Source organism: Cydia pomonella, chromosome 8 (genome assembly GCF_033807575.1).
Source record: "Cydia pomonella isolate Wapato2018A chromosome 8, ilCydPomo1, whole genome shotgun sequence".
Lineage (NCBI taxonomy): Eukaryota > Metazoa > Arthropoda > Insecta > Lepidoptera > Tortricidae > Cydia > Cydia pomonella.
Window position 1 is genome coordinate 15,832,564 of NC_084710.1, and position 26,478 is coordinate 15,859,041.

Consider the following 26,478-nt stretch of genomic DNA (forward strand, 5'->3'; position numbering starts at 1 on the left):
ATGCCGCAATGTATTTCAAATGGCATGCGATTGTCAGTTACGTTTATAGAGGTCATAATAAAAGTGACCGTGCTATGGAAGGTAGAGTTAAGGAATAGAATATCCATCTATTTTGGAAAATAAATAATAATAATAATATACCAAAAAGTGTCCAACAAAAACCATAAATAGGTGGCGCTACAATACCTAGAATACTTAATAAAGGCTTAGAAAAAAATCTGATCATGGACAGCGCACTTCACTCCGTCAACAACGCCTAGGTTCTTAGCTACTCTAGCGCAACTGTAATTATCTGTGTGTATTTATTTATAAAACACCCCTAGCCGTTCACAGTGCATTACAGGTGCCTGTAGCCTCTACTCTTGTAACCTGTAACTTGTAACTTTATAAAATCGGGCCCTGCCGACACTTTTGCAACAGTTCTGCCTATGGAGATTCTATTCCTTGCCTCTACCTTCCATAGACCGTGCTTAAAAAGTTGAAAGATGACGTCAGGATGTGACAGTGACAGTTGTGACAGCCCAATCAAACAACCAACCAAGACAAAAAGGAAGATTTTAAAATCGGAGATACTAGTTATTTATGTCGTTCCAACAAAAGAAATAAGAAAAATATTGTGTTTGTGTAACGTTTTCTACGGAGTTTCGAGCCCGATCTAACGAAACTCCATTAATTTGTAGGGAATAAAGTAGAATTAGCTTATTTACCCCTTTAAGTATGGTTGGGATAGATGCCGACATGAACCACGATGACGAATGCGACAACATTGGTCTCGGCTGCGCTTTGGAGCACTTTTCTGAGGTCGAAGAGGTGTTAAACATGATCGATAATGTAAAAAATATTTACAACACCCCTTCCTATGAGGTCGAATACGATAAATTAAATACTATACTGAAACAATACTATGAGCAGCCACATCTGCTCGATCCGCACTTAGACAAGATTTTAGGGAAAGTTATTACCATTATCAAAGATAAGGAATCTCCTCTTGAATTAAAACATGCTACATTCAATTATATGTACCAGATTATAAGAGTAAGGGGATACAAAGTGGTTGTGAGACATCTTCCCCATGAGGTAAACAAAGTTTTTTCTTATAGTCATGATCATAAATTTGGCATAAACAAATATGTATACTTTCTTCTTGAAAGTGGTCAGTGTTTTATAGTAGTAGTAAATGTTGTAAAATAAAAAAAGTAAAAAAATGTTTAAAAAAAAAGCTTGCCTTGTAAAAGCACCTTTGTGGCCTACTTGCAGAATAAATATTTGAATTTAGTACATATAAAAAAATTTCAGGTTTCAGACTTGCTGTATGTTCTCACCTTCCTGGAAGCTGAAGACCCTAACAATAAAGAGACATGGCGCAGCAGATTTGTGCTGCTCTTGTGGCTGTCCATTGTAGTAATTATACCATTCCACATGAGTCGGCTCGACGGATTTGCACCTGGCCAACCTGGTAATAACTAATTTATTTATGGTGTTATTCATAAACACTTGTCAAGACTAACAAGCCCTTGATAATTGTTTGTCCTTATCTATCATTTTGATGAAGAAAATTTAACAGAAATTTACTAAGTTCTTTGAATAGGGGGGGTTAGTCATTGCGGCAAAAGCAATATAGCATTCACATAAGGCACTTCAAAAATGTGTTCTTTTATCAGTGTGTAAGACTGACTTTCTAATGTAATTTTTCAACTGTATGGATAAGGGTAAATTAGGCATTACTTTGCAGAATTCCGTAATAATTACGAGACTGATATTGCTGTTTATTTTGTTGAATATTAAATGAAGATTATTATATTCACTGGTAATAAATGTTAAATGAAAAACATTATATATCTGGTGTATAAATTTTGTTATTTGTTTACACCTGGCATATAACTAACCAGAAACCCAACATTTGATTTAGGTAGATACTTTAAAAAAATATACAATATAGAATACCTTGTAAAATTCTAGAAAATACTGAATGCTTCAATTTTACGAAAAATTGCAGACGCTGGCACATCAAAGAAGCTGACAGTAATGGAGAGAATCCTTAATATTTGCAAGACTTATTCTATGAGCAAAGATTGTTCGGCAGAAGCTTGTGCTTTCCTGTCATCCAAATTCCTTGTCAGGTAAATGTAGTAAAATTATATTTATAACATTTATTGTTTCTTTTATGGACATGTTCAATAAAGATTATTGTATTGTATAAATAAAATATTTGCAAAGAATTGTAATACACATACCAATACATCAGTACCCAAAGCTTGTAACAATTATTAGGCAGAATTACAGAAGTTCTAAGAGCTTTTGTACACTACTTTGCAGAAGCACTGTACTCTGGTATAGATGTGCCATTCTTGAGAGCATTCTTCTTCTTATTCGTTCTTGCGCGAGAACATTGACACTAAATACAGGCACAGAGTCTAATATGAGCACAGGTGGAAGTATACAGGAGCAAATACCTAGGGACTCCGTGTATACTAAAGGAGGCAGTTAGAAACCTGAAAACTTTGCTGGGGTGGTAAGAGTAGTGTCACCTCGTTTCACGCAAAATATGGTTGTTGTTTTGTGGAAAATCCCCAGAAGCACTAACTAACTAAGCACAGAGTCTATGAACAAACTATTTCTATCTAATGGGCTTATAATCGAGTTATCAACATTATCCACGTCCCGCGGACGTTCCTGCTGTGGAATGAGCTCCCTTCCAAGGTTTTCCCAAGGGTCTACTGTATGGGGTTCTTCAAAAAACGAGTGAACAGGTTTTTAAAGGGTCGGCAACGCACATGTAACACCACTGGAGATGCAGGCGTCCATAGGCTGCGGTGACTGATTACCATCAGGCGGGCCGTTGTTTGCGTTGTTTGTCACCGTTGTGGTATTAAAAAAAAATATATATCACTTTTTGATAATGCTCAATTTAAAGGAATCTGTACCCCACAAGTATCATGTGATAACCATACCTATCGTAAGCATGTATCGTGCAGGTGTTTATTCTTATAAAATTTCAGGTCAGATGTAAAAGAGCTATACATGGGTGAATTCTTCGACTGGGCCTGCAAATTACATTCCAACATTCAAGATGAGGACAACATCCACTATGGAGTATTAGCAGCAGTGGCAGCAGTACTAAAGCATGGAAAGAGGGATGACCTCTTGCCTTTTGCATCGAAGCTACTTGATTGGGTGACGAGGCAAAATTATCAGCAGCACAAGTTCATGCTTGTCCGGAAGTATGGTGTCAAGATTGTCCAAAGAGTTGGTACGTCACACCTTTTTTCCTTTAATTTCATTTTCGTATTTTTTAAATAAATTATACCTGTATGTAGGAATGTTGGTTGTATTAAAAATAAATTATTTCAAACCACACACGAAATAAAGCACCTTCTTCTTCTTTATTTGCCATGCCCTAACGGACGTCGGCGACCACCTTTGCCATCTCTGGCTTATTCTGTTTTTCTCATCTGGCTTATTCTGTTTTTCATAAAAATTCGGTAGTGGCTAATCGCTTTCACAATTCGAAAGCAGAATCTGATTTAACTAGATGACTAGTCAGGCAAATACCCTATTATATACCGTATTGCGTTACACCAGGATTGACATTCCTACGGCCACGCGTAGCGGCGTGGCGATACACCCGCGGCTCGCGATCACTCGCCGTGACCTTGGGTGCTGCGGCGGCGGCCGCTGGAGACACTGAACCACTGCCCATACCTGAGGACGATGATGAGGATATCCCACAGGAGGTACAGTAGAATAGAGAAGGTGAAATTGATCCGAACTTAATTTATGTGCTAGTACTCTTATATGATATGAAGGACTCAATTGTAGATTTTTGTCCACTGATTACTTTATCTCTAAGCATTCATTAATCATCATTCATAATCATAATCCTATTGTACATTGGTTTAACATTTGGCAAAGAAAATCTATCATAAAATCAAAAATCATTTATTTGCTTGTAAAAGGCACAGTTATAAATGTTCACATTTGTGGTTGTCCGCCTTATTCAGCTGTCCACACATTTAATAAAATCTATGTCTATCTTTAAAGTTCTGTAAACCTAAATCTAATCTATGTAATAAATTTGGTTTCTTAGCATTAACCGTTTGAACGCCACGCCTATAGTGCGCGGCACGTCATCGTGAACCTTGTAATTATCTGTATTACACACGACTGAACGCTAAACAAAAACCTTTAAAAATATTCTGCCGTTTTATGCCAACGCCACTGCGTTCTTCATCATAAAGTATATTTGAAAATTTGTTAATTCATTGTACAGGTAGAAGACATGGTGGAACTCCTTCTCTGCTCGCTTCGCGACGAAGACACGGTAGTGCGCTGGTCAGCTGCCAAAGGCATCGGCCGCATCGGTGCGCGGCTGCCCGCGCCCGCCGCCGCCGACGTTTGCGAGTGCGTTCTGTCGCTGTTCACGACTAACGAACGCGAGACCGCGTGGCATGGCGGTTGTATGGCGCTAGCTGAACTAGGTATGCGGCTGATCAATCTACTGATCCTGATCATTTTATGTAGGTAAAGATATTCGTGAGAACGTGTCGGAAAAAAAAAGTAAAACAGTGACTGCCATTTCGAACTTGTATTCATTTAATTAAACTTTATTGCACAAAATACAAAAATAATGGACAAATGGCGTACTTAATGTCTAATGGCATTCTCTCCCAGTCAACCATCAGGCTAAAGAGACACATGTACAAAATGGTGCAAGGAGAAAAGTAAGAAGAATTTTACTATAATAAGACTATTGCAAACAACTGAAAAACTTCATAAAATACATATAAAATAAAATACTCGAATATATATAATAATATACTTACTACTACATATTTCATACATACAGAACAATATATAAAGATTGCCACTACTCGAACTCTAGTTTCAGCAGATACTTATGTAGCAACAGCTTGAAAACCAACTTGGTCGGGGCTTGTCTTAAATTGAGAGGGAGTGAATTCCAGAGCCGAGTTGCCTGGACAGCAAAGGAGTTAGACATAAACTCGGTTCATTGACTTTTCATTATGTTATTTGAAAAACCGCCCGCAATCATATAATTAACCTACTTAAAAAAAAAAAAAATCGTTCCAAGGGAGAATCTCTCAGAAAATTGCCATCTTTCCGTGTTCAAAATGGATTAATTTACCCCCTTATTCATAAACGTGTATTAAAGTTACGATGCCGCTAATAATCGTTTGTCCCTTTCCGACGTGTTGGTATGATGGAAAGGGACAAACGATGATTAGCGGCATCGTAACTTTAGTACACGTTTATGAATAAGGGGGTTATTGTTCCCAGCTCGTCGCGGACTCCTCTCGCCCGTCCAACTAGGCGCAGCGATAACCGCCATCGTGTCCGCGCTCCGCCGCGACGAGCCGCGCGCGGCGGGCGGCGGCGGCGGGCGCGCGGCGCGCGACGCGGCCTGCCACGCCGCGTGGGCCGTGGCGCGGGCGTATGACGCAACTCAGCTCGCGCCACATGCCACAGTACTGGCCAATGCGCTTATAGCCACGGCGTGCTTCGATCGGGAGGTCAGTGGGATCCGTGATGATGTGAAAATAGTATTTTATGCAACAGTTGTATAAGAAGGGTAAAAAAAGGCGAGTGGCGTGAGTTACAATGTGAGCCGGAGCCGAAGATTGTAAAGGAATACGCCACGAGCATTTTTTGACCTACTTATACAACGTTGCATACAATATTTTTCCTACGAGTCAACAAAAATAAATCTCAATTTAGGTAAACAAAGCAAAAGTATATAGCCAAGACGCGCGAGCATACCTTGTTACGCGCCCAGCCCGCTCCGGGCCGCGGCCGGCCGGTCAGCGACACCTCGTAACTCATGAGGCCCTGGTACTTGCTACTTGCTAAATTAAATTTTTGCACAGTTTTTTCTCAATTTTGGCCACCGTAGCTTACGGAGAATAACAAGCAACGCTAAGCGGTCTTCGTAGTCTATGGGTGTTGCTATATTACGGGTGTCACATGCGTGTTTCTGACTTATGAATTAATTATTTTTACTATGCAACCAAATGAATATTTTGTAAGTTGGCAGCAATGCACTTAGTTTAAAACTGTATTCGTTTTGGTTTTGTTAGGTTGGTAGCCATTAATCGCAGTAACGTTATAGCGATTAAAAGCACAAGAGCTTTTATGAGGAATAGACAATATAGATTTTTCTTGAAACCTTTTATGTATGTTCTTATATTCGTGTTAATGAATGCATAAATGACAGATAACAGTAGAGGAGTAGGAAAATACTATAAGTCATCACTTATTAACCATCGTTCATATTAATTAACTCGAAAGAAGAAACTCATTATTTTCTAATTTATTTCCATAGATAAACTGCCGCCGCGCGGCCTCGGCGGCCTACCAAGAGAACGTCGGCCGTCACGGCATGTTCCCGCACGGTATCGCCGTCCTCACTACAGCTGACTTCCTATCTGTTGGTGTCCGGAGCAACACGTACTTAGTGGTGGCGCCACAGGTAATAATGTTTCACACAGACATAATTCCGTAGGTAAACTACTAAGAGAACGTCGGCCGCCATGGCATGTAACTTCCTATCCGTCGGTGTATGTGATTTGCACAATTTCCCAACGAACAAATTTGAGATTTGTAATTACGCTTAAATAGTAGATTTTTTGACTTTGACAGGTCGCTCGCTTTGAAGAATACACGCGGCCGTTGGTGGATCACCTCGTCGAGCTCAAGGTGGAGCATTGGGACTGCGCGGTCAGAGAACTGGCCGCTAAAGCGCTCAACCGGCTTACTGAAAAGGTACGATCAAAGTCAACCAACCATACCATATGTTGTTTGTTTTAATTCGCACAGCTGAAAAGGCAATATCGTTTGTTTCTCCAAGGGACATTCATTTTTAGGGTTCCGTAGTCAACTAGGAACCCTTATAGTTTCGCCACGTCCGTCTGTCTGTCTGTCCGAGGCTTTGCTCCGTGGTCGTTAGTGCTAGAAAGCTGAAATTAGGCATGGATATATAAATCAATAAAGCCGACAAAGTCGTACAATAAAATCTAAAAATTTAATTTTTTTTAGGGTACCTCCCCTACACGTAAAGTGGGGGTGATTTTTTTTTGCTTCAACCCTACAGTGTGGGGTATCGTTGGAAAGGTCTTTCAAAACTAATACGGGTCTTCAACAAACATTTTTTGATAAAGTGTATAATAGGGCCACAGAATATATTCGGAGATAATCTCTCTGAAAGAAAAAAAAAATTGTCCCCCTCTCTAACTTTTAACCATAGGTCCAAAAAATATGAAAAAAATCGTGGAAGTAGAGCTTAAGAAAGACATTAAATGAAAACTATAGCGGACATGATCAGTTTAGCTGTTTTTGAGTTATCGCAAAAAGTTTCCCCTTCATAGTAAAAAGACTTACTTTAAGTAGGTACTGATTATGCAAATTTGCCTATTTGTTTAACTCGCGTGAAAGGTACCGTTTCATCCCTTGGTTAACAATTTACTATACTTTAAGCTCCAGTTTAGCTTATTGTGATGGAAGAGTAACTACGGAACCCTACACTAAGCGTGGCCCGACATGCTCTTGGCCGGTTTTTAACATTTTCATCACTATCAACGAAGATAGAGTCGAAAGGTTTCAAAATTCAAAATTCAAAATTCAAAATTTTATTCTGCAAGTAGGCCTCAAGGGCTCTTTTACAAGTCAATACAACATTTACAGTAACATCATATAGTGACATGAAAAATACATAACAACATTTTATAAATACAACAGCCAATACCTGGGTAAACATTACATTATAATAATCTTAAAATAAATAATTACTACAATACAATAGAGATGTATAGTCTCTATGGTTAAAAACACATTAAATCTGGAGATGTAAAAGGTCCCCAATGTCAGAGTACTAATATTAATAAAATTTGGAGGTGTAAAGTCTCTCCAAGTGTCAAAATAAAATTTATACTAAATAAATAAACCGCGTCTGGACTGTTAAACTAGCAGTCTCATAAACTAATGCTACATTCTGTACATAACTAGTATGTACCAAGTCAAGTATATTATACAATATGACAGAGACGTATAGTCTCCACGGTTAATACATTAAGTTTGGAGATGTATAAGGTCCCCACGGTCTGAGAAAAATAATAATACACAATAATAAGATTTGGAGGTGTAAAGGTTCTCCAAATGTCAAAGAATAAAAAAAATAAAAAATTGTATGAAATACATATTTCACGTCAAGAGACTGTTAAGCTAACAATCTTAAAACTAGTTCTACAGAATACATAACTACTATGTATTTAATATGTCAATGTCATCATCAAAATAACTAAAACATAACAAACATTAATACATAAGGTTGAACAGCTAGAAACAACAGCGCCATATGCCTCTCCGGGACACTGCACGCAAAACTATTACAGCTTTTGAGACTGGATACTTGGCCATGATTCCGTGTCTCCCAAGTAGTCATCTATTTTATAGTATCCCTTTTTGAGAAGTGCATTTTTGACGTATTGCTTGAATGAAGTATAGGGCAGGTTCCATGCCTCTAAGGGTACTTTGTTATAAAATGTTACACAGTTTCCCATGAACGATTTTTTAACTTTCTGTAGACGAAACTTGGAGACTACTAACTTATGTTTATTTCGCGTATTATAACTATGGATATTAGACAGTTTCTTAAAGGACTTTATATTATTATGCGTATACATTATCACATCTAGTATGTATTGTGAAGCTACTGTGAGAATATCTATTTCCTTGAATCGTTCTCTCAGTGAGTCACGAGAAGCCATGTTATAAATGGATCTGATTGCCCTCTTCTGAAGAACGAAGATGGTTTCTATGTCAGCTGTTTTGCCCCACACCAGTATGCCATAAGACATAATACTGTGAAAGTAACTGAAGTAAACTAGGCGAGCTGTCTCCACGTCAGTAAACTGCCTGATTCTTCTTACTGCATACGCGGCAGAGCTCAACCTTTTCGCCAGGGCAGATATGTGAGGGGCCCATTGCAGTTTACTATCTAAAGTAAGGCCCAGAAAAACCGTATTCTCGACAAGGTCCAGCGTTTCGCCATTTAATGTGATGATAGTTTCAGTTTAGGCGACTTAGCAAACTTTGTGCTTAACTGTATTTCTGTAGTAGCGATTTTTAAGCAATATACAATTATGGATTTAGTAAGGTCTTCTACCAACTTTAATGCGATTAAGAGGAAAGTTCTTCTCCATACTGTATTTCATGTATATTAACCGTAGCAAACGTAACTCCTTACTATTATTATCAGTTTTTTGAGAAGTTTTTACTATGATATTGATGCATCAAAGCGGTTTATACCGCGTGTAGCTTGTATGTCTATCGTCTCCAATTCTCCCTCAATTGCTCAAAGGTTATCTAGAAGATAGGGGTATCCTTTCTTTTCTTAGGGAAAGGGATAAGTTCGCTTTTGTACGAATGATGTGTGTTTTTGCATGTTTTATGTTTCTTTTATGTACAATGAAGTGTGTTACTACTACTTCATACAAGCGTTATTTCTTATTGCTGCAAAAAAAAAAACGTGTTTCAAAAAATGAAAATTTGTTTTCTTTATTTCATATTATAGATTACTTACCAGTAGGGCTAAGATGGTCGGCTCTTTATCATTTGTCACCATGCCTGTCACGTTCTAACAAATATGTAAGCGCGAGAGTGACGGGCATAGTGACAAGTGATAAAAAAGAACCACGCTGTCACTGCTGGACATTGCAAGATTCTAGAACCTCCTATTAAATCCTTTGTGGAGGTTTCTAGGCATTCGGAAATTGACCGGTTGCAAATGCGATATAAATGAAAATTCGTTTTTAGAATTCATTGACTGACAGGCCACATGCTGTCTACGTGATCTTTCATTTAGTCTTATGATTTCGCTAGGTTAAGTAGGGTTAAGTTTTCTATCCGTTTTCTATCTGTAATTCTGTATGATTTTGCTGTTTAATTAAATTCTTCTGGAATAAAAATGTCCGAAGTAAGTCTTATTCCTATCTGATAAATAGCGCATGACAATGTGTGATTGAAAATTAAACTTTACGTGAGTTTTCAAGGAAGCACGAAATTTGTGCTAGATTTTACGCCAATAATATCTCCTTTTACTGATACGGAGCATAATAACCAATGAGCGGAATTCTTCATAGCAAAAATCAAACTGTCAGAGGGATTGACCTAACTGTTTTATCGACTTATCGATAAATATTTGTCACTTAACAAAACACAGGTGTCCCTAATTAGCTGACCGACACTGTATTTTGGTATAATAGTAAAGAATAAAACAGAAAATACTTTTATGATGTAAATTAACGTAACATTTAGAGCAATATATTGTGGAAGAATCTTCTTTGAAACTGAAATAAGAATCTTTCTGTGTCCATTTTTTTATTGTTTTCTTTTAAGATTAACCATTTTAGTAACACGGCACGGAAATCACTCATGAAAACTCAAGTGACATAAATGACATATGTGACGCTGACATGATTTACTTTAATACGGAGATGCAAGTTGCTTATCAAAGAGGTCAAATGTTACAGAATAATCTTTTAAGTTGATTATGGATACCTAATGCGATATTATTCCGTAACATCGATAAGTCGATAAAACAGTTAGGTCAATCCCTCTGACAGTTTGATTTTTGCTATGAAGAATTCCGCTCATTGATAATAACCACCGTTTCGATTGAACGAAGAAATGCTATTTTGTTCTTAAACCTAAACTAAAACATCAGGATTTCACAGCGATTGATATTTCATTTCATATAAATTTGTAATTTTCTGTTTTAGATTCCGGAGTATGTCGCGACGGTCGTGTTACCCCAACTGGTGAAGAAAACTGAATCCATCGACTTGAACGTACGCCATGGAGCCATTCTTGCTATCGGTGAAGCTTATCACGCTCTGTCGCAAGCACAGCTGGCTAATGGTAAGTCGAACCTCGGTTTATCTTAATATATTACGAGTGAAATCTATTTGGTAAAAAATGTAACTGTCACAGTAACAATCGTCCCTTACAGTGAAAAAATAATAAATTTTTATTTTTATTTTTACTAAATCTGTTGTTACCCGCCGCGTATAGTTGGTTTAAGTTAAGAAGTAAATTGTGATAGTTATGAATTGACCATTGGCTTATATATATGACATAAGGCTATGTAGGACTTTAGGTCTTATATTCGTAAATATAAGGGTCAATTCAGATCTATCAAAATCTACTTCTTAACTTACACTATTAGTAGTTAATTTTGAGACTTTTGTCTCTGACGCAGGAGGTATCGAAAATGGTGATATTTCAAAATTTACGATATTATAAGATACTTGTAAAGTATGAGACAAATTCGTACCTCTAGTGACATCTGATTGCACTGCACGAGCTGCACGAGTCCGTACATTATATGGTAATTCTGAATGTCAATAGTTAGGCGGGTCCACACAGAGCGAGCGAGCGAGCACGTATGTGCGAGGCAATTTCCTCACGCACAAACCGGCCAGTGTAGACGTGCCTCGGACGAGGCGGCGCGTGCTATTCCTCGCCCGAGCGCGCCGGAAATTGCCTCGCGCGTATGCTCGCTCTGTATGGATCCGGCTGTTGACGTTTGACAATCAAATGACCTGGTGTTGACCGGGCAGGGGACTGGGACATGGACATAAGGACCGGGTAACAATAGGATCTACAAAATGTACTATATGTTTTTCCCCCTCTTAGGTAACTCCGCCTCCACTCTGATTTCATCTGAAGTGGACGAGGACATACGAGACTTGGTGGCCAAGTTGCGTTTGAAGCAGCAGTTCCGAGGGTTGGGGGGCGAGCTGATGCGGCAGGCGTGCTGCCATTGCATCGGGCAGCTGGCGTTAGCTGGTGCTCCTTACCACGGCCATGAGACTATTGGTGAGTTTGGAATGGTTAACCCAAGGAACTGGAATAATTACAGAAGTCTGGCTAGAGTTAAAAAAAATACTTGTGCAGCGCCGCGAAAGAGGATTGACGTATAGTTTTTAAAAATTGTTTTAGCCAATAAAAAAAAATTGACTAATCACCACTTCATTTAATAGCAGGAAATTGTTTAGTAAATTATTTCAAAGCTAGATAAGATGACTAAGGATGACTTTACAAAGTATAGTGGACAAAAACACCGTGTAAGTACATTAACTTGTTTCAGACGAATGGCTAAACCTAATCGAAGAGTGCCTCGCCCACGAAGTCCAAAACATCCGAGAGAAGGCCATCTCTGCGTTCCCGCTCGTATTCGACCAGTACCTGCGCGACGACAACACGGTGTATGGTGACATGACCGCGAAGCAGAAGCGGGTGATGTTGATGGAGCGATATTGCGAGCAGTTGGGCAATACTGGAGTTAGTGGGCTCGTGCTTCGGATGGGTTATGCGAGGGCACTTGGTAAGTCAGTTTAAAACTTCTTTATTAGGTCACGCTTTTATTAGGTCGACCTGTATGTAACTAACTATGTAATGGAATCTAAGGTAACTAATTTAACAATCTTCCAAGAATCGTACCGTCATGAAAATTGGCAGCTGTATGTAGTTCTGATGACAATACAATAATATGGTACTGACGAACTGATCTGATGATGGAACCGGAAGATGTGAACTTCATGATGGAACATCGTATGTAATAGCTGTATTTGGATTTGTTAGAAAAGTCTTGTAATGAACTTTGACCACGATTAAGTTTCAAAGTCTGATGATGAAGCCGGAAGATACCGCCGCGGAAGGCACCGGCATTCCATGATCGAATATCGTATCATAGTCGTGTTCGCACTTCTGAGAAAGGACTTTGAACACGAAAGCGTGTTTTTCTAGTGTTTTTTAAACTATTAATTTATTTGTTTAATGTTAGAAGCAAGCAAACAGATGAATATCGCCTGATGGTAAGCGATTACCGTCACCCATGGACACCAGAGGGGTTGTAAGCGCGTTGCCGACATTTAAGATGGGAGTCGGTCGAATCGATCTGGAAATACCACAGGCGACAGTTTATTCTATTGATATCAATATCACTACAGCTTATAAAACAATGTCTCCCGCCGCGTTTGTCTGTTCGCGATAAACTCAATAAATACTGAACGGATTTTCATGCGATTTTCACCTATCAATAGTGATTCTTGAGGAAGTTTTAGGTATATAATTTGTTAAAAAAATTTCTAGGAAAGCCGGGGCGGGTCGCTAGTATATAATATTCATGATTTAGTGATATCAAAATGCCCTAATACGACCCTAAATGACGTCTATTACATCATCAAATTATTTCGAATTAAAGTAACTTTCAGCGAAACTGCACACATTGTATAGTCTATTTCGATATATTCATTCAATGTTGCATCTTTTAATCCAGTCCAGTCCATCTAGGTTTTTTTGCGAATATCATGGTTCTTCTATAGCTCCAATGTTGTTTACATCTAGGTAGATCATAAAATTTGGGACGAGTTACATTCCAAACATTTTTTCATGCTGTTTAACCGTTTTCGAGATAGGGAGCGCTAAAAAAATTATTCGAATACATTGCATGGAATGTTTCGAATGGTTCCCATTTTTAGTGTTCCGTACCCAAAGGGTAAAACGGGGCCCTGTTACTAAGACTCCGCTGTCCGCTTGTACCCAGGCTGAATCTCATGAACCGTGATAGACAGTTGAAATCAATATTTAAGGGGGCTGCCATACAACAAACGTGATTTTTTTGCAATTTTTATAGATCGCACTTGGCCAATTTTTTACAAATTTCATGTTATATCAAATTCATCGAATAGATGTATCAGTAACCTATTTTTTTTTTTCATAAAATATATGTCTCGTATCAGATGCTAACTTTTTTTTACAGGATCTCTTCCAAAATTCGTCCTCTCAGAATACCTGCCCTTCGTCATCCAATCTTTAATAGACTGCACCAAAGTGACCGAAACCACACAGAAATGGGCCGAGGCGCGTCGCGACGCAGTCGTCGGACTCACTGCAGTGTGCCAGACCATGGGCGTTGTAGGCGGTGTAGAGAAATATGTGCCGATCATTATAGAGGCGCTGTTGCACTGTCTATCGGAGTATACTATCGATATGAGAGGTGATATTGGAGCGTGGGTTCGGGAAGCTAGCATGACCGGTAAGTTTTTCATCTTTTTAATCCTAAACACGCCACAACGCAGTAGTATGACTTACCAAAGAGGGCTAGATCATGGGCATTGTGAATAGTGTAAAGAAATTTGTGCCGATCATTATAGAGGCGCTGTTGCACTGTCTATCGGAGTATACTATCGATATGAGGGGTGATATTGGAGCGTGGGTACGGGAAGCTAGCCTGACCGGTAAGTTTTTCATGTTTTTAATCCTAAACACGTCACAACGCAGTAGTATGGCTTACCAAAGAGGGCTAGATCATGGGCATTGTAGATAGTGTAAAGAAATTTGTGCCGATCATTATAGAGGCGCTGTTGCACTGTCTATCGGAGTATACTATCGATATATTCGACGACCGGTCTGGCCTAGTGGGTAGTGACCCTGCCTATGAAGCCGATGGTCCCGGGTTCAAATCCTGGAAAGGGCATTTATTCGTGTGATGAGCATGGATATTTGTTCCTGAGTCATGGGTGTTTTCTATGTATTTAAGTATTTATAATTATTATATATTATATATATCGTTGTCTAAGACCCTCAACACAAGCCTTATTGAGCTTACTGTGGGACTTAGTCAATTTGTGTAATAATGTCCTATAATATTTATTTATTTATTTATTTATTTATTATGAGGGGTGATATTGAAGCGTGGGTTCGGGAAGCTAGCATGACCGGTAAGTTTTTCATGTTTTTAATACTTAATTAATTGGGATCCCGCGGGATTAACCTTTTAAACGCTTTATCTCTCGCATCAAAATGTGACATACACGCCAACCTCTAAACTAGTGAGAAACGAGGTTAAACCTTATCTGTTAACAGTAAAATTGCTTTGACAGCGTCTGCCATGACCACTTTAGTGGCTCTTGGCGTTCAAAGGGTTAATTTCGGAGACAATCGTTCGACCGTGACGTCACTTTGGATGCGTACTTGGGTGAATCAACTTTTTTTGTTTTGTTATCGTGTCCCGTTGTCCAAGGGACAACAGTGGCACAGTTTGTTTGAAGAGACGTTGTATGCCGTTCTATTAACATGCTTAGTAGGGGGCCCATTATGGACATTGGTTATAACGACCACAAAAACGCAAGTTTAATACATTTAAGTACCATAAAATCAGTATTTCAATGAACTTTTGTCCCCTGGACAACTAATCGTAACCATGGCAACGAGTGACGCTAAAAAGTTGATTCTCCCACTTAACAGTTGCAAATTAGCAATTTATACTCAAAATTAGCGGTTTAGCGGAACATTAGTCGTTGCTCGATGCCTTAGGATCGTAAACAGATGGACAGGATCTTTATGTTTGATTTACGTAACTTTATCGAAGATTAGATAAGCTATATTATGCTTATGTTTCAAAACTGATTTAAGTGTTCTTTTTACAAGCGTTTATTAATCTTGCTCTGTTAGTATGTATGTTATTTTGTTAGTGTCAAATCTTGGAAGCTAACTTTGACCCACTTCCCGTAAGTCGGGTGACAATGCAATATTATGTTATCATCGAGCTGATCTGATGGAGACAGGAGGTGGCCATATGAACTGTGTGATGAAACAACGCAACAACCCGCCATCCTGACGCTTACAAATATTTTTGTCATATTTGTATCTGTCATCGTTTGACAAAACAGCGTTCAATCTCACTTAGTGACCAAATTATCTGAAAGCACCTGTTAACTCTCCAGGCGAGAATGTCAAGGTTAAGTGAGATATCGTCGTAAACAATGTGATTGTTCTTATCTCACCTCATTCAACAGGTGATTTAAAATTGCTTAATTGTTTATATTTAATTACTGATAGAACTGTGTCAACTGTAATTTATAACAGTCGTTGAATCAGATTATTTATTTAACCTTATAATATATCGGCTCTTGTCTATTAGTTCGCATAACAACAACATATGAGGTAACCAATTTTAATAACAAGATATGAACGACATGCATGTTTTTAGTTACTGTTGTTTTGATCGTTTTAATCAATATCGCAAATATCGCCTTATTATTACGTCAAAACATGTTGACATTTTTCTTTGCATTTCAATCAAGAAACTTTTTTTCAGTCTGTATTACAGCAAAAATTTTAACTGAACAAAGACCGAAAAACGCCGTGTTTAAATTTTCGATCCGGAGGTCACGGGTTCAAATCCTGACTCGTACCAATGAGTTTTTAGGGTTCCGTAGCCAAATGGCAAAAAACGGAACCCTTATAGATTCGTCATGTCCGTCTGTCTGTCCGATTCTGTCACAGCCACTTTTTTCCGAAACTATAAGAGCTGTACTGTTCAAACTTAGTAAGTGGATGTATTCTACGAACCGCATTAAGATTTTCACACAAAAATAGAAAAAAAACAATAAATTTTGGGGGTTCCCCATACTTAGAACTGAAACTCAAAAAATCTTTTTTCATCAAACCCATACGTGTGGGGTATCTATGAATAGGTCTTCAAAAATGATATTGAGGTTTCTGATATCATTTTTTTCTAAAATGAATAGTTTGCGTGAGAGACACTTCCAAAGTGGTAAAATGTGTGTCCCCCCCCTGTAACTTCTAAAATAACAGAATGAAAAATCTAAAAAAAATATATGATATACATTGCCATGTAAACTTCCACCGAAAATTGGTTTGAACGAGATCTAGTCAGTAGTTTTTTTTTAATACGTCATGAAATTAAAAAAAAAATTTTTTTTTCATCATACCCATACGTGTGGGGTATCTATGGATAGGTCTTCAAAAATGATATTAAGGTTTCTAATATCATTTTTTTCTAAACTAAATAGTTTGCGCGAGAGAACCTTCCAAAGTGAAAAAAAGTGTGTCCCCCCCCCTGTAACTTCTAAAATAACAGAATGAAAAATCTAAAAAAAATATATGATATACATTGCCATGTAAACTTCCACCGAAAATTGGTTTGAACGAGATCTAGTAAGTAGTTTTTTTTTTATACGTCATGAAATTAAAAAAAAAAAATATTTCATCATACCCATACGTGTGGGGTATCTATGGATAGGTCTTCAAAAATGATATTAAGGTTTCTAATATCATTTTTTTCTAAACTGAATAGTTTGCGCGAGAGAACCTTCCAAAGTGAAAAAAAGTGTGTCCCCCCCCCCTGTAACTTCTAAAATAACAGAATGAAAAATCTAAAAAAAATATATAATATACATTACCATGCAAACTTCCACCGAAAATTGGTTTGAACGAGATCTAGTAAGTAGTTTTTTTTTAATACGTCATAAAATTTAAAAAAAAAATTTTTTCATTAAACATATACGTGTGGGGTATCTATGAATAGGTCTTCAAAAATGATATTTAGGTCCCTAATATCATTTTTTTCTAAACTGAATAGTTTGCGCGAGAGACACTTCCAAAGTGGTAAAATGTGTGTCCAAAGTGGGAAAATGTTGAACAAGATCTAATAAGAAGATTTTTTTTAATACGTCTTAAATTGTACGGAACCCTTCATGCGCGAGTCCGACTCGCACTTGGCCGCTTTTTTTGTTACTAATGTACGGAATATCATTTGATATTTTTTAATACTAGGTTTACTAACACCAATACTGCCACAAATGTCAAAAATCTGGGCAGCAACTTGAATTTAGTCTTCAGTAACTTCGCGCTGCAGTACTGTAGCAGTAATGCTGGTGTAGTCTGAATTCGCATAGTACCTTAACGGTCGTTTGCTGTTAGTACGAAACGTCATATTTTTGCTGACAGGTTTGGCAAGATCATTAGGTCCGCCATGTCGGCGCTAAACGCGAAGAATTTCGTACATTGACCCACCTTACTTTATTGTACATAGAATTAAAAAACACGAGAAATTCAGCTTCAGAGTAAATTAAATACAACAAAAACGAACTTACCCTGCTTATTATATTGCTGTCCCGCCCGCACAGAGGCATTGACCGCCGGCATCATGGGCGGGACAGCAATATACGAAATGCTTCGTGCTTAGCATCCTTACTATTACATAATTACTTAACCATTACAATTTCACCAGGTTTGCTGTCGCTCTGTCGCCAATGCGCCGTAGAAGCTCCTCACCTAAACTCCCCGGACGTGGTGAGCGCCGTGGCGTGCGGCGTGGCGCAGCAATCCGTCGAGAAGATCGACCGTACGCGCGCGCACGCTGGACGGATATTCACGTCGCTCATATACAAGTTAGTTTAGTATTCAATTGCTGGAAATGCTGTAAATCTGTCGCCAATATGCCAAAGAAGGTAAAGGAGAAGGCAGAGAGAGATACTTGTGCCATGAGGACCAGGAGTGCATAATAGTATTTTATGCAACAGTTGTATAAGAAGGGTCAAAAAAGGCGAGTGGCGTGAGTTACAATGTGAGCCGGAGCCGAAGGCGTAGGCGAACATTGTAAAGTAATACGCCACGAGAATTTTTTGACCTATTTATACAACGTTGCATACAATAATTTTCCTACGAGTCAACAAAAATAAATCTTAATTTAGGTAATCAAAGCAAAAGTAAATAGCTAAGATACGCGAGCATACCCTGTTACGCGCCCGGCCGGTCAGCTACACCTCGTAACTCATGAGGCCCTGGCACTTGCTCTTTGCTGAATTAAATTTTTGGACAGGTTTTTTCTCGATTTTGGCCACAGTAGCTTATGGAGACTAACAAGCAACGCTAAGCGGTCTTCCTAGTCTATGGGTGTTGCTATATTACGGGTGTCACATGCGTGTTTCTGACTCATGAAGCAATTGTTTCTACTATGCAACCAAATGAACATTTTGTAAGTTGGCAAAAATGCACTTAGTTTGAAACTATTAGTTTTGATTTTGTTAGGTTGGTAGCCATTAATCGCAGTAACGTTATAGCGATTTTAAAGCACAAGTGCTGTTATGAGGAATAGACAATATAGACTTTTCTCGAAACCTTTTATGTATGTTCTTATATTCGTGTTAATCAATTCATAAATGACAGATAACAGTAGAGGAGTAGGAAAAATATACGAAGAGTTTAACAACCGTCACCAGTCGAGTTAATAGTTAGGTTCAGAAAACGGGACCTTTAAATTTAAAATAAGTCGTAGCGCTTTTTTGGATCACAATACGGCTGCCATAAATTAAATTATCAATCATGAGGCCTTTCTTTAGAGACTTCAGTGGTACGAAATCTGAGTTTTCCATCTCGCTCCCGCTCACGCTCAGTGAGAGTGAGAGAACACGAAATTACTTCCACGTAGCTAACAAACCAACTTATTTCAGTGACCCGCCAATCACAAACATTCCACACCACGACGCTCTAAAACGCATCTTCCCGCCCGAAGAGGTCGAACTAAAACCCCAGGCCCAGAACGAAGACGTGCCAACCAGTGAAAATACTAACGTTGTTCTGTGGTTGTTCCCCGGGCATACTATGCCGAGGTTCGTTCAGCTGCTGAACTACCCGGCGTATAGGTATAGCGTGATTAAGGGACTGGTTGTTAGCGCTGGAGAATTGACTGAGAGCTTGGTAAGTTTAAAAAAAATCCTTTAAAAATGCAAAGAAATTGTGAGCTTTAATATGCTTAGGCACTGGTCAGTGCACCTCATATTAAACCTAAAACATGTATATGTAAGGTTAAACAAAAATCAACCTTATTTTATTACTAGTATACAGTTCATTATGGCTCTGAACGTGTGGTAGTAAGTAATGAGTTTTGGTTCTCAAATCTCGAGTTGAGATTCACCTTTACGTAAACCATACCTTACCTTTATTTAAATTGCTTGCTGTAATAGTAAGACTAAGATAAGTATAAAGAAAAAAATAAACTGCATTAAATGATAACGAAAGTATGAATTAAGTAAAAACTATAACGAGATAAGTTGCAATGATGATGATCAATCTATCTTCAAAGGATTGAGCATATCGTTTTGCTTCTTTAAAAAAAACATTGCTTCGAAGCAACTTGTAAGGATTGTACTAGCAGCCATAATTTGTAACAGTAATTGCAAATATGATATGTTCCACGGGTAAAGGTACGATAAGGCGGTTGACGCTTAGGCTTATTAACGATGCTTCAATACTCAATACCAAAGAGAATTTGAAGGAGTGGTGGATTGTCAAAGAAAATTTTCAATTTCAATTTTTTTTCAATAGATGACAATGGTCCATAATGGTTAGTATTTCTTTTTTGCCACAGTAAGTTTACTGCCATCTTTCAACACATGATTAAAACTTTTAGAACGATCTTTCTCTTTAGTTTTTCTATTATATGAGTTAAATTTGTTAAATATCAAAAATTTTGTGGCGCCATCTTACCGGGCATCGGCTAAAGGTTGTGGCGCCATCGCTCGAGACGATGCCGTTAAAAATGACAATTTATTATTCAAGTGTTTTTTTTATATTTGTAAAATAGATGTCAGTAGTCTGTCACAATCACAACATAAGTATGAAAGAGGATGCATAATTAAGTAAATCATATATATTGCATATCGCGTCAGATGTGTTTGTGATAATAGTATAAAATTATGATCAAATTAACATCAGTCATAATAACGTGTTTATTACCGATATAACAGCATAAATCATGGCATCTAATATAATATTTAATTTTTACTGACTTCGAAAAAAATATTATAACATAATGGCGACTCCGTGGATTCTAGAACCACGGCGAGCATCCAATAGTCCCAAGCCTACTTATAAGTCTGTATACCGTCGCATAGTACCAAAGACAATTGATTGTTATAGAGAGGTAAAGTTTAAGAAAAAACGTGCCCCTTAGTTTGACATCTACAACAGATGGCGCTGTACTGCGCCATATATTTTGCGGTCACTGAAATGTCAAACGTCAACTTTAGACAATCAGAGTTACCGCAAAATGTATGGAGCTGTACAGCGATATCTCGTTCATTTGTCAAATTCGAAGCACAAAATTGTCTTCGATTTTCCTGAATGTGTCTTTGCTAGTACACATAGTATAAGTATCGCTTAGTTTGGGGCTAAGTTGATCTGTGTAAAATTAGGCCCGAATATTTTTTATTTTTTTTATAGAATTGTTTTGTTCCAGGTGAAACACACGACGCAGTCTCTCTTCGCATATTTGAACACGTTACACAATGATATAGAAATGCTGAAATCGATCTGTGACACAATCATTAAAGTTTTCGCTGATAATATCAACGTGAAACGTATCACCACGGCGATATTCAACTTTTTGGACAGACTATTAAGTTCAGGTAAGTTGCACATTAGATCTTGTTCTTAGGTATAAATTAGGTTCATTATTGCATAATTGCAATATTGCGCAATTGCACCGGGGCGGCGTGCGAACACATCAGTGTGATAATTGCGTATACAAGAGGAATAATTTTCCAGAATTGTCTAAATTTCTGTACAGTGGACGTCAAAGATATGATTACACTTTTGTAACAGGCCCCACTGGTGCGTTGCGTCGCGTCGTAGCAACGCATTTTTTGTGGCATATCTTAAAAAAATATGAGTAAAACGACGCAGTGGTGACGAAACAACGCAGCACAATTTACCAGCAGGGCCCCTCTGTTACTCTTTATAATTTAATCATCTTTGAATTCCACTTGTCAATAAAATTATGAAATTACTGTTTTTGTCTCGTAGGTGCTGTTTCGCCAATACTAGACGACCCTGAATCTACGTTTGCTTCTGATATCCTCAAATACCTGTTAATAGAGCTACGCGGCGGGAAAAATATCTACAAGCTGCTAGATTCAATCAATGTCCTTTGTCAGTTGATTCAGGTAAGTACACATGGTTACGCTCAGAGGCCGGAATTGTCGTGGCACTTTTGAAATTTCATAGTGACTTCTCGTTTATCAACTTCCGATATAGGTACATGATATCGATGCAATTTAGAACACAACAGATTAAAGACGATTAAAGTAGAGAAAAATAACAGGCGGTCTTATCGCTGAAGCGCGATCTCTTCCAGAACTTTTGAGTAGATAGTGAAATAATAAATAAAGAATTTGGGGTTCTTCAAAAAAGGAGTGTACAGGTTTTTAAAGGGTCGGCAACGCGCATGTAACACCTCTGGAGTTGCAGGCGTCCATAGGCCACGGTGACTGCTTAGCATCAGGCGGGCGGTATGCTTGTTTGCCGTTTGCCACAGACGTGGTATAAAAAAAAATATGCCAGCAAAAAAAATTATAAGTTGAGGGCCTGTTTCACAATGTCCAAGTAAGAACTTAGCACTTATTTGAAGATTGTGAAACGCCAACGATGACATTATTCGTCAAATAAGAGGCAAGTTGTATCTTATTTAGGCCTTTAGTTGGATATTGTGAAACAGGCCCTGAGTGTTTTTGTTTCAACTTCATGTTTAAAGTCTTTTAGTGCTAACAACAAGTGTTCCATTCGTTTCTTTATTAAAGAAATAGGTAGTCATACTTTTTCACGTTATATATCGATATACATATGGTAGGGTACTGACAGTTCAAAAGTGCCACGAAAATTCTGGCCTCTGGTTACGACTTGATCTATGACAGATATCTGTTGTTATTCATATATTCGGTCCCACCGAGAGTAATATATAATTTTATTATACATTAGATACCTAGAACTATTTCTAACAAAAACGAGGGATTATATCCAAGCTCACAATACTTTTTTTCAGGTTGGAGGCACAGTGTGCAGCAAGTCCCTAGGCCAGCTGGTGATCTACTTGTGCTACGCCGACCGCTACGTACGGCGCTGCGCCTCCGCGCGTCTGTATGAAGCGCTCACCCTGTATGGGGACGAGAGCTCCGTGCCTGACGAAAACATTGAAAAGGTAGGTCAATACTGAAACCACGTGAACCTTAAACCCCATTTAGGCAGCAGTTACACTCCGGTATTTGGTCGATCGTTGTACTTACATATAGCCTTTATTCATGCATTCGTTATAAGTGTTATAACTCTTGCTCCGTTCTCGACGGTCCGGAATATGTCGCCATGTTAATTGCATAAGTACACAAATATTTGTGTGCTTTTAATTATTAAATAGAATGTGACCATCAACAAAGAGAATTTGAAGTAAAGGTGGATTGTCAAAGAAAATTTTGTTATCACGGGATATTTACTGCCATCTTTCGACACAAGATTAAAACTTTTAGAACTCCATTTAACTTCCTTATTATTTCACTGATATGTGTTAAATTTGTTAAATATCAAAAAGTGGCGCCATCTTACCGAGCATAGGCTAAAGTTTGTGGTGCCATCGCTCGAAACCTTGCCGCTATACCTTTGGCCTTTGATCTATTAGATGGCGCCACTTTTTTATGCGCCGTGTAAATGGGGTTATAAGTACGTATATACTTTACTTACCTTTATCTACTTCAAAACCCAAAGATACCACTCTTAGCGGCACAAGTCTATGCGACATATCAATGACTATAAAAACAGTAATCGACAGTATGTTACAATTTGCGTACATAATATTATGTTGGAGTCTGCAGTTGATAAAAGGCATGGCTCCATTTTTGTTTTGCGTCTTTGTCCCGCGTTACTGTGTAAGATATTACGTTGTACACATTCTTGTCATTGCTTAGAATTCATGTCAACATAATTAAAGTTAACTGGTACTTATTGTAACGAAATAACGTCTACAACTTGTCAATAAAGGTCAACGTGGAGAGTCGGCATATAACATTTTAGGTTGGGCAGACTGTCATAGCGCAGGAACTCTCATATTTGAATACGTACTTTGCTCAGACACAGCGAAAAGGAAGAGCTTCGCTTCTGCTCTTTATACCTTTTCTAAGTGGATTAGGTTTGGAATAAAACTGGGAAAAATTCTCGTTTTTTTTCTAAAAGCCATGTTTTTTTAAGTTTTATTCGGAAAAAAACAATGTCACTTTGTCTATAAAAACCCATAAAAACGGAAAAATCGGAAAAAAAACGCACTTTGAAAAGAACTTGTAAATATGTCCATGCATATTTAATCCATAGTTTAAGTACCTATACCTATTTGATTTTTTCGAGACATTTCAACCCTAAAGTGGAGTATGTGTACAGTCACGAACTTTGAGCCATTTCATCATTGGCCACAGCATCTTTGCGGATGATAGTTGCAGTGACTAATGAGGTATTTTGAGGAAGTCGTCTACAGCCTACATCAACTGCGATGACTGTACAACGGCACTAGATACGTTTTGCAATAGACAAATATGAAACAATGAAGTGGCCTATCAAATATATTTTTTAAAACTATATTTCCATAGACAATGTTTGGGCGGAAAACTTTTACTTTATTTTTAAGTTTACTTATTAAAAAATATATTTAAACTTTGAAAACGTCGGCGTGGGCTAAGGGCGATTTGCGCATATTTTATACAACATTTTAATTTCATACGAAGTTAAGATTTTTTTATTAATAAGTAAATTTAAAAAGAAAGTTAATGTTTTCCAGCCAATCATTGTTTATGGAAATATAGTTTTAAAAAGTATATGTGATAGGCCACCTGTTTGTTTCATATTTGTCTATTGCAAAACTTACCTAGTGACGTATAGACCAATGGCCGATCGGCATTTCTTGCCGCATCGATCACAGATGTGTCTTGACTCGTAGGGTGGTCCAGCAGCTCTGCGAGTTCGTTTCTGGTTGAGTTGGTCCAACCAGAGCTCGTCGTGCTTTGCCATGCCTTACGCCATTGAGGGTCTATTTTAGATTGGACATTTCATAACGTTAGTATAGATAACTAAATTGGTTTGAACCCTAAATGGCTCAACATTTAAAGTCCGTGACTGTGCAAACGAGCTTGTAGACGGTCTTTATCACATTGACTGTAAATGTGTTGCTGTTAAGGCTTGTGTAATTTTGCATTCAAATATGATGTAAGTCTACCTTTATCAACATAAAGTTTATATTTATTTTTGTCTATTTAATATTTGAGTTTTGTTTAGTTTGTCTTTGTACTGAGTAAACAGTCAAATCATTCCATACGGTGCCGTTTTTCCCAAAAGTTGTATTTCTGTGTAATATAATTTATGAATTGTTTTTTCCTAGGTAATGACGATTCTTGAACAAACCGACTGGGAAAAAGACGTCACAGAACTGCGACCAATAAGGAACGAGCTCTGCGATCTCCTGGGCATCAAGCGGCCTGTTATGAAGCAAAAAGCACCTTAAACTTACTCAGTAAGGACTAAATTCGTGTAACACTTTTGCTAAGCAAGAAGAGGCGTAAAGTGGTGCTTTAGTTGCAGCCTAGTGCCTTTACTCACGAGTATTTTATTGATGGAATTTGTTTATTTTGCTCGCATATTAATTGTGGTAACAATTGCTTTAGCTAAACTGTTTTTTAAAAGCTTGTCATTCCTAAATAAGGAAAATTGAACTACTGTTTATGTATTTTACATTACGGATCTCTTACCAAAAGGTAACAAAATCCCATAATTATACTTTTTTAGCTGATCAATATAATGGATCAACTTTTTTTAGCCACAATGTTTAATAAAATAATATACATTTTTATCATAGATAGCTACATAGTACATGTATTGTATGATGACTGCCTTGAATGATTTAATTTTTTTATACGTGCGACTTACCAGGAGATTATTTTAATGAACTATGTAACACAAACCATGCATAAAATAAAATATTTATTTAACATATTACAATTGTTTCACTTTATACCTTATATTTAGTTATTGCACACTCACACAAAAAATACGCGCTCTATATTATCTTATTGTTGCTGCAAAGGTTCATAGATTTTATCAAAGTACAAATAAGTTTTCACCACACCAGCTGGTAAGTCTCGTTAACCCTTTACCAGGCCCCGAAGAACCAGCGTGTCTTAATACGTACTTTATATGCTGTTGCAACCGTATTGAACGCCTTGTAAAAAATGTATTTATGAACGTCGGAGATCTTCCTTTAAACCAGAAATAAAAATGTGGGTTAAGGTTATCCCATCGCCTGTCTAAGTAATGAACTGTCATACTAGATTTTGTCTTATTATATTCTTGATCAGGCCAAGGGATATATTCCACCCACATCTTATATCGGTTATAATAGTCAAGGTTTAACTCCAAATCTCCTCCGAAACATTATATCAATCACTGAAAAAAAATCACTTACTTACGTGAGTTTTTATGACATGACAAGACAATTTACCGGGCCATGGGAAATATAGCTCCCACACAGTTAAACTCTAATAAGGCCATGGGATAATGTCAACCCACATCCTAATTCTGGTCATACACAATAATGCATGAATATTTAGCAATGTTTCCGATTACATTAGCTTTCAACACTCAAAATCTACAAAATATCAAAAAATTGTTCGACCTATGTACTTCTGTTTCATAGAAATTATGAAAAGTGTTCGAATTTCTCCGTAGTTTACTGAAATTAGCGTTCAAGTGAATTTAAACGGCTGCCAAAGATATATTACGCAATTT

At 37.8% G+C, this 26,478-nt stretch overlaps 1 protein-coding gene across 1 annotated transcript; it reads left to right on the forward strand.

Moving 5' to 3' along the window:
- The first annotated feature begins 498 nt into the window (after nt 1-498).
- On the forward strand, nt 499-25,686 carry LOC133520685 (tubulin-specific chaperone D). Its single transcript, XM_061855290.1, has 19 exons — nt 499-1,077; nt 1,297-1,456; nt 1,997-2,120; nt 3,000-3,250; nt 3,583-3,734; nt 4,271-4,478; nt 5,299-5,531; nt 6,341-6,487; nt 6,658-6,780; nt 10,794-10,932; nt 11,710-11,892; nt 12,164-12,400; nt 13,838-14,113; nt 18,116-18,275; nt 19,338-19,584; nt 21,125-21,293; nt 21,691-21,830; nt 22,706-22,861; nt 25,076-25,686. The coding sequence occupies exons 1-19, from the start codon at nt 718-720 to the stop codon at nt 25,196-25,198; spliced, it is 3,588 nt and encodes a 1,195-aa protein (XP_061711274.1). The 5' UTR covers nt 499-717; the 3' UTR covers nt 25,199-25,686.
- The last annotated feature ends 792 nt before the right edge of the window (nt 25,687-26,478 follow it).